The sequence below is a fragment of the Leucopleurus acutus genome, assembly GCF_964270905.1.
Source record: "Leucopleurus acutus genome assembly, chromosome: 5".
Classification (NCBI taxonomy): domain Eukaryota; kingdom Metazoa; phylum Chordata; class Mammalia; order Artiodactyla; family Delphinidae; genus Leucopleurus; species Leucopleurus acutus.
In genome coordinates this window covers 1,770,110-1,779,489 of record NC_139147.1, presented here as the reverse complement: position 1 = coordinate 1,779,489, position 9,380 = coordinate 1,770,110, and the positions used below count along the sequence as shown (strand labels likewise).

The 9,380-nt window shown below is 58.9% G+C and overlaps 1 protein-coding gene across 1 annotated transcript in view; it reads left to right on the top strand.

The window, feature by feature from the left end:
- The window catches only part of TRPM2 (transient receptor potential cation channel subfamily M member 2), a 49,801-nt gene continuing 40,421 nt past the window's right edge, over positions 1–9,380 (top strand). Inside the window, exons 1-3 of the mRNA XM_082839920.1 lie at positions 1–213; positions 6,803–7,063; positions 7,835–7,923. Of these exons, the coding sequence (XP_082696046.1) occupies positions 6,890–7,063; positions 7,835–7,923 (263 nt within the window). The 5' untranslated portion in view covers positions 1–213; positions 6,803–6,889. The remainder of the gene's footprint in view (positions 214–6,802; positions 7,064–7,834; positions 7,924–9,380) is intronic.

Sequence of the window (9,380 nt, the reverse complement as noted above, 5' to 3'; positions counted from 1 at the left end):
CCCAGCTCGGGCGTCTGGGAGACCCCGCTCCTGCGGCTCTTCTCTCCTCTTCGGCTCTGGCCTCGGGCGCGGGACGGGGCGGGCTGCGCTCTCCGGAGCCGTGACGCAGAGCGCGCTGCGGGGGCCCGAGATGCGGGCGGCCCCGCGGGGCCAGGGCTGCAGTCCTGCGCAGCGGCGCGCGAGTGACGCGGGGGCGCGGGCCTCCCCGAGCAGGTAGGCGCGCCGGCCGGGGTGGAGGACACCGGGGTGCGGCGAAGGCGCCGGTCGCGGGGAGGATGCGCAGGGGTCCAGGGGCGCCGTGCGGGCCGGCACAAGCGGAGCACAGGCTGGGGTGCGTGCGCCGCGGGGTGCGGGGACCCAGGCACCCGCCTGGGTGCAGGCGCGGCGGCGGGAGCTGGGGCGCGGCTGGGGTTCGGGGACGACTGCAGGCTCTGGGGTCTGAGTGAGCCGGGGCGCAGAGGGCTGGGCGCGGGCCCGGGCTGGGGAGCTGGTGCGGGGCTGCGGCGGGCGTGTGGGGACGGAGGCAGGGACCCAGGCAGCGCGGGTGCGGGCGTCCGCTGGGCTGCGGCGCGGGACGCAGGCGCTGCGACAGGGCTGGGCGCGGTCTGTCCGGGGGGAGAACAGGAACTTGGCCATCTCAGGCTCTTGCTCCGACACCCGCGCCCCCCGCCCCCGCCCAAGACCTCCCGGCCCAGTTCTGCGGCTGGTACTTCCTTTGCCCCTCACCCCGCGCGTGGCCATTTATAGCCTGGAAAGTGCGTTCACAGCCAGCATTTCAAAGGATGCTGGAGCGGAGCCGCTGGGAGCAGCTGCAGGGTTTAGAGAAGTGCAGAGGGGGGTGCACATCGGGCCGCAGCCAGTGTGCCCAGGCCCGCTTGCGGTTCTGTTTCCTGGTGAGTCTTCCGGGCTGAGGAGGGTGGAGTGCCAGCAGGAGCCCTGTCTCGGTCCCCGTGGTCTGGACCCGCGGTCTTGGGTGGGACATTCACCCCCTCAGTCCCCTCCACGGCAACAGCTTCACCTTTTTGTCAGTGTCCTGTGCTAGGTGGCGTTTGCGGTGTGCGTGCTGTGTGGCCGTATATTCAGGCCCATGCAGTCAGATACTCTCTCTCTCTTCTTGGAAGTCATTTACTTTTAGCGTTTTCTCAACACGCCTGTGCTAATTGCTTATGAAGAATTTTAGCTATAACACAGGGTGGCCAGATTTGCTTTTAGGTGATATGTGAAGAAAGCAACTGATGATAAGATTCTGTGGAGAAGAACCCCAGAGAAGGTTGGACGGGGGGCTCTGTAAGGTCACTGTCAGCCCTGGGTTTCCGGACTCTCCCAGGGCCTAGGCTGGTGGACGGGAAGCTGGGCATGGCGGGGCTGGGTTGGGGGGAGGGACAGGGGGAGGAGGGAGGAGAGGGTCAGGCCAGCATCCCCCCTGCAGCTGGGCATGGGGATGGTTACACACGGCCGGCTCTGTCCCGTGAAGTCTGATGGGGTGGTGGGTGGGAGGAGTGGCGTTTGACACGTTTCCCAGGGACCTGTTGGCAGCTGGGATTGGAGAAAATCCACACAAGCCCCTGCGGGTGAGCTGAGATGGGCAGCTGTCTGAGAAATGTGAATCTGAGCACACGCACTTGAGTTTCTTAAGACCAAGTCCTTTACGGCTCATCCTTTAGCTCCTTGTCCTGTACAGGACCGAGCCTTGGAGGCGGGGCGGGAGCCGCCTCTAGTCCAGGACCGAGCCTTGGAGGGGGTCGGGAGCCGCCTCTAGTCCAGGTCCCCTTACAGACTAGCGGCCCGGCTGTACGCTTTTCAGAGCCTCGTTCTGCTCTTTGGTCACCTGGAACATTTCCTGCTCATCTGCTTCCCTGAGAAGCTGGTTGTGAGGCCAGGTGAGCTGCCATATAGGACTGCAGATGGCCCTGTAAGGGCCACACAGGTATAAGGCCCCCTGCGCCATGAGTGCTGGGCCAGGAAGCCCTGGAGGGGCTGCAGAGCCAGCACTGCTGACTGCCGTGTCTCAGTCCATCCAGGCCACTATAACAAAATTCCACGTTCGGTGGTTTATGGACAGCAGGCATTTATTCCTCACAGCTCTGCAGGCTGGAAGTGCAAGATCAAGGTGCCCGCAGGGTTGGTGAGGGCCCCCTTTGGGTTGCAGGGAGATCTTGGGGGTTTCTTTTATAAGTACCCTGATCCCATTCACGAGGGCTCCACCCTCCTGACCTAACTACCACTCAGATGCCCCACCTCCAAATGCCATCGCATTTCGGGGGCCGGTTTCAACGTAGGAATTTTAGGGGAACACAGTCAGACCATAGCATTCTGACCCCCAAAATTCATGTCCTTCCCACATGCAAAATGCATTCACTGCATCCCAACAGCCCCCAAATCTTAACTCATTCCGGCATCCACTCCAAAGTCTGAGTCCAAAGTCTCCTCTACATACTACCTAAGTCAGGTGTGGGGGGACTCGAGGTAGCTTCATCCCGAGGCAGAGTCCTCTCTGGCTGTGAACCTGGGAAACCAGACAGTGTTACCCAGTGCGAGTTCGTGTGCCCGACGGACGCACAGTGAGGCCAAAACAAACCGAAACGTCAGAGTCTGGAGCAGAGAAAGGTTTATTGCAGGGCTGAGCCAGGAGACGGGTGGCCTGTGCCTCCCCAAACCCCAAACTCCCCAATGGCCTTCGGCAAAGCATTGTTAAAGGCCAAGTGATGGGCGGAGTCACAGGGTCTGCGATCAGCTTGTGCACAGCTCTCTGATTGGCTGATGATAAGGTAATGGGCGGGGTCACAGGGGCTCGCAGGATCAATGCTCAGGCTCCAGTAGGTCTGGGGGCTGCATGCCTACAGCAAGCTGTGTGCTCCCAGAACACAGTGGACGCGCAGGCGTAGGGAGGACATTCCCATTCCCAAAGGGAGAGGTTGAAAAACAAGGCAGGGTGGCAAGTCCTGAGCAGGTCCAAAGCCTTGAGGCCCACTGGGGGGTGGTCCTGCCCCTCTGCTTTGCTGGGCACCGTCCGCTGTGCACGCTCCTGGCCTGGAATCACAGGCCGGGGGCTCCACCGGTCTGGGGCTGCCCTGCCCCACACACTGCCCTCGAGGCAGCCCTCTGCCGGGGCGTGTGCCTTGGGCTCTGGGCACCTCCATCCTTCAAATCCGGGGGCAGGTAGCCACGCCAACCCTGGCCCCCCAGGGCTGTGCACGCTTCCCATCGGCAGAGACAGCATCTTGCAGGCGCTGCCACAGCAGACTGGCTGGGGCCACACTCCTGCTGAGGAGTCCAGGACGGGAGGGGTGCAGGGCAGCTGGGCCCCCCTTTGAGATCATTCTGCCCCTCACGCCCTCCCACTCTGGGCCTGTGCTGGCAGGGCAGCCCCGTGAGCTCCAAAATGCCTTGGGGTCAATCTTCCATTGTCGTGGACGTGGGTCCCGGCTTCTGATGAGATGGCTGACCAGTCTCCCCAGCTGGAGGAAGACAAACAGGCCACCTACATCCTTAGAGAGTTGGCCACACCCTCCATCTTCCTTCCTGGACAAGCTGTCTCATTCCTTTCCTTGTCTATAGGCTGAGAATCTCCCAACTCTCTGACTCCGAATCCTTTGTGATTAGAAGTCCATCTTTAGGTCATTTCTCTCTTCTCACAATTTGCTATAAGCAATCAAGAGAAGCCCTAGGGCTTCCCTGGTGGCGCCGTGGTTGAGAGTCCGCCTGCCGATGCAGGGGACGCGGGTTCGTGCCCCGGTCCGGGAAGATCCCACATGCCGCGGAGCGGCTGGGCCCGTGAGCCATGGCCGCTGAGCCTGCGCGTCCGGAGCCTGTGCTCCGCGACGGGAGAGGCCACAACAGTGAGAGGCCTGCGTACCGCAAAAAAAAAAAAAAAAAAGAGAGAGAGAGAAGCCTTAGCTGTACTTTCAACACTTTGCCTCAATGCGTCCTCAGCCAGATTCTCAGTTTCATCACTTACGAGTTCTGTCTTCCACAAAACACCAGGAGAGAAGCAGTTCGGCCAAGCTCTTTGCCTCTTTACAACACGATCCCCCTCCTCCAGTTTCCAATAACATGGTCCTCGTTCCCGTCTGAGACCTTGTCAGAATGGCCTTTACCAACCACGTTTCTGCCAGCACCTGCTCGCGAGCACTCAGGCTTCCCTGAGGAGGCTGAGGCCCTCTCTCCAGCTCTGCTCTCCTCTGAGCTGCCCTCACCAGACTTGTCAGCGATGGAGGCTTTTCCTAGCGCCCCTCCGAACTCTTCCGTTCTGCGCATGGCTCGGTTCCAGAGCTGCTTTTCCATTTGCAGGTGTTTGTACCAGCAGCCCCTACTCCTGGTACCAACGTTCTGTGTTATCCCGGTGCTTTCATGTGAGGGTTTGACTCCTTCTTCTGAGAAGGTGTGGGCGCCTCTGGGAGTGGCCCTGGCCCAGGAGCAAGGGGGATGGGAGCCGCCCGGAGGAGGGAATGAGAATGCAGAGGTGAGGGTGGCCTGAGCCCTGCGCACCAGAGACTGGGTGGCTGAACCCCAAATGCCCAGTGTTGAGCTGAGCGGCCCCGAAGAGGGTGGGCCAGACGAGGGCTGGATGGGTGCCTCGCTTCCTGCAAATCCCCGCCCCTCCCCAGGGCACAGGGACCGCATGCTGTTGCTGGACGTAGGGTGTTAGGGAGGGGAAACTGCCTCCGCTGCCCCTCTAGGGTTCTTGTGGCTGGACTAACAGTAAAATTTACACAAGACAGATTAGCAGGAGAGAAAGAAACTAATTTTAATTCAGAGAAATGGCAGCTAAGAAGTGGCCAAAGCAGGCAGCTCTTATACTTTTCAGTATAAATTTGTAAAGAATTGACAGGACAACGAAACTCAGGTTTTGGGTGCCCAACGAGTGAAGGATCTGAGCACAGTTTGGCGTTAGTCAATGAGAGAAGTCATGAGCTTGGTGCATACAGTCTTCTCGGCCCCGAATTCCCCATCTTTGATGATAAGGGTGTCCTTCGACCTCCAGGTGCAGGGGTGCACCTTTCACATGAGAGACTTATTTCCTGCCCTCAGGGAGACAGAAAGGAGGGTCAGAGTGTCTCTCTTGCATTGGTCGTTTCTTAAGAAACTCGAATTCAAAATAATCAATATACCTTTGAGGCATATTTGGGGCCACCTACACTGGACCCCAACAATGGGCAGAGAAAGGCCTGTCCATCAGTGACCGTGATGTGTGGGGGAAGGTGATGTGGCCAGAAAGGGCTTCAGGGCAGGAGACGGAGGGAGACCTTGTGACCTGCTCTCTGCCCCAGATGGCCCCCGTTCACACCCTTGGAGCAGCTGGGTGGGGAGTGCCTCCCTGGATGACACCCTGGGGTGATAGGGGGTGACATGATGGGATATCATCATGGGCATCATGGCTCCAGGGAAGACCTGTGGGGTTCACACACATTTGTTTTTCCTGTTTGTAAACTGAGGAAAATGATCGGGCTGCTTACGGAGGTCTCAGTGATGGAGACCAGGTCAGAGCTGGAGCAAAGGATTTGATTGAGGAAATGAGATCTGTTCTATTTGGAGGACCTGTGTGATGGAGTGCAGAGCCGTGCCCCTCCCTGAAACCAGCTCTGTGGGCAGTGGGGGCTTTTTTCCTTTTTGGAAAACAAAAGAAGTGGATCCTGGGACTTCCCTGGTGGTGCAGTGGTTAAGACTCTGCACTCCCAATGCAGGGGACCCAGGTTCGATCCCTCGTCAGGGAACTAGATCCCACATGCCTGCTGAAACTAACGAGCCAGAGAGCCACAACTGAGACCTTGCACAGTCAAAAAAAAAAAAAAAAAAGTGACCCATGTCTGGAAACAGGAGGATGGGACCCCAACGTGAGCACCACGTGTGATGACTGGGGGGTTTCCCCCCGGCTCTGGGGGCTCCTGGGCACCACCGGGCACACAAGGAGTGGTGGCAGGGGGATGGCGCTCTTTCTCTGGCCCTTCCCAGTGACCTGAGGTTATGAGTGGGGGGCTGGGCCCCAGGGATGCACATGTGCCTCCAGACTGCCCAGGGCCCGATGGGGCTAGAGCTTGGGCAGCCGGGAAAACGTACAGACCGGCGAGCAGATGGGGCCCTGCATGAGGACACATCTGACTCGTTTCCCCCGATCGGGCTGCTTCTGACCTCGGGTGGCCGTGGGGTGTGGCAGCTTGCAGTGGGATCTCAGTTCCTTGACTGGGAATTGAACCTGGGCCAAGGTGGTGAGTGTGCCGAATCCTAACTGCCAGACCACCAGGGACTAGTGGCTAGTGTCAGCACCCTGGTTCCTGTCTGCTTTGAAGAAAGGAATCAGCAGACAGAAAGTAGTGGGGCAAGGAAAGAGTTCATGAAGAACAGAATACCTGCAGATAGACACACGGCTGGGCTCAGAGTCACGTGCAATGGGGTGGCTTAGATCACTTATATGGGGGCCGTTTTCCAGGTCTTTGTTTTCCTCTGGCCAATCATCTTGCTTTGCTCCCATATCTGGTCTGACTCGGGGCCCTTCCCTGTGTGCGCGCAGACCTTCTAGCCAAGATTGCTTCCAGTGCGAGGGTCTCTGGGAGGTTGACAGGACATATTAGGGGCTAATGCCCTCTCCCTTTCTGACCCCTGAGGAACTTTTCTGTGCATGTGAGTTGGGGAGGTCTCCTTGATCTCAAGAACGAAAACCATGGTCGTCCTATCTTTCTACCGCATCAGCGCTTAGCTCCCCTCTGCTGCTGCTGTTAAGTTTTCCTTGAAATGTCTAATGGCTCAGACTGATAAGCTTCACCTGCTCAGCCTGGGTCCCATCTACCTCCTACCTCACTTCCAGGCCCCTCAGCCTTGCAGGCTAGAGAAGAGCCCATTCTGAGGGAGCAGGACAGAGCCTGCTCTGCGGAGCCAAGGTGGGGCTGTCAGGATGGAGCCGGCCATGCTGAGACGTCGGGATGGAGCCGGCTCCAGGCAGGAGGACGGCTTCGGGGTGCAGCCTAGGAGGGTGGCTGACCTGGGCATGGTCCCCAACCTCCGGCAAAGCAGCAGCAGTCTCTGCAGGAGCAGGAGGTCGCAGTACCCCTTCGGCAACTGTGAAAAGGTAGGTCTGGGGGTCGCCGGGTCTGCCAGGGCCCTGGTGGGGTACAGTGAACACCCAGGGAGGGCAGAGACCCGGCTGAGCTGGGGGCTCCAGCCCAGAAAGGCCCTTTAGCGGAGGGGACTTGGAGAGAGCGCTGGGTGGCTGGGTCTGAGCCCGGGGACTCTTCCTGTCCTTGGTCTGCTTGGGAAAGTGCTGGGTAGGCACTAGGGTCCCGGGCCGCCCTCACAGAAAGCCCTCCACCCACATCACTGTGCAGTGACTGCATGTCCTCTCCCAACAGGGAAGGTCCCGGGCTGGCTTCACGGAAAGCCCCGGCAGGCCTGTGTTGGAGACACTTGAATGTCACAGCCCCTGGTCGGGTGGGCGGAGGGTGTCTCATGTCTCAGCCCGCAGTCCCACGACACATAGGCAGGTATCCTGACACTCATTGGCTGCCTTTGCACCACATCACGCTGTTCCTGAGGAAGGGCACAACCTGGAAGCACAGTGCTTCCCAGTTTATAGGCAACATTGACCTATAAACTGTAAAGGGCAGTGAACATTCCCTGGGTCCCAGGAGGAAGCGATTCCTCAGGCTCACTCTTCCCTCCCCGATCTGCGCCTGAGGGCCTCCAGCAGGGGATGGGGAGAACTCGGTCTCCCATCTCTGCAGAAAGACCCCTGAAGTGTGCCAGGGCGCACAGGCGGGTCTGAGTGAGGTGTGGGATGGGGTCTTTGGAAGAGTGTTGATTTGACTGTCTCAGGATCTCAAAGTGCCCTTTTTACCCTCAGCAAGGAAACCTTAGTTCATGGATTCCTGAGAATATCAAGAAGAAAGAATGCATGTACTTTGTGGAAAGCTCCAGACTGTCCGATGCTGGGTGAGTGGCTTGTTCTGTGTTTACGGCCCCTTCCCTGTTGCCACGTGGAATGGCTGAGCAGAGCAGGGCCGACCGAGGGGCCTCAGCGGGGGACAGTCCCCGTGTCTGTACTGGCCTGGGATGCTCGGAGTGTTTCCACGTACCCCACAAACAGGGTTGATTCGTGTTTGCATTTCCCCTCCGGACACACCCTCGTCTGCGCTGTGCCACAAATGGGCCTCGCTCTTTCTTACTTCCACTCCTTTGTCACCTGGTGGCGCTGCCTCTGCCACGGAGCCCTCCCTGACCACACCCTGGGATGTAACCTCTCTCCCCCACTACACTCCGTGTTTCCCTTTTATGCCAGTTGCCGACGGCACTGCAATCGTGTGGCTTTGTGGTCCTCTCTGAGCTCTGACCGTGTCTGAGTTACTGTATTACTTCCCTGCTGGACAGATGGCCAGCATCCAGCTCAGACTGTGAACACTACAGGGAGGAAGGGTGTCCTCTGCGGGGATGATAGAAGAGGACGATGATCTGGAACCAGACGCGCATGATCACCGACGGTGATGCTGTTCCTGGGGTCCTGGGACGTGCCCAGGGTGTGATCACAAAAAGTGCCCCGTTTGGGAGTTCACGCTCCAGCTTGGCTCCGTTTCAGACGAGAGCCCTCCTTTCTCCCCGGGGGGTGGTAGGGGAGGACCCTCGCGTCAGAGGAAGTGGCCACCGTGCTCCAGATGATGGCCTCAAGGCTGGCAACCTCTAAAGTACTCGGTGGTAATCAGAGTTCAAGTTCACACCGATATCCCGACAGTATGCAGAGAGCGCTTTGCACCGAGGTCTCCAGTTTTAGTTTTTAAAAATAGGTTTCGGGCTTCCCTGGTGGCGCAGTGGTTGAGAGTCTGCCTGCCGATGCAGGGGACACGGGTTCGAGCCCCGGTCCAGGAAGATACCACATGCCTCGGAGCGGCTGGGCCCGTGAGCCATGGCCGCTGAGCCTGCGCGTCCGGAGCCTGTGCTCCGCAACGGGAGAGGCCACAGCAGTGAGAGGCCCGCATACCGCAAAAAAAAAAAAAAAAAGAGAGAGAGAGAGGAGGGAAAGGGTCTGTTCTAGGCTAACTGTTAGAACCTATGAGAAAGTTTTGGGTAGCCTTGGGCCAAGCTGGAGCGTGAACTCCCACATGGGGCACTTTTTGTGATCACACCCTGGGCACATCCCAGGACCCCAGGAACAGCGTCACCGTTGGTCATAAATCATCATAAAAGTGGTCCTCGTCCTGACCCTCCTTCCCGCCTCGGACCCAGCTCTCTCCTCCGTAAATGGAGGAGCTGACACGAGGTGCTCAGAGAGAGCCCGGTGAGTCTGCGAGTGACTTGAGTCCCTAGGGGTCGTAGAGGAAGGTGTACGGGGCGTGCTGGGAGTTCCTTATGGCTGGCCCTGTGCTCCCAGCCCTGGGGGCCCCGGCCTAAGCAGTGGG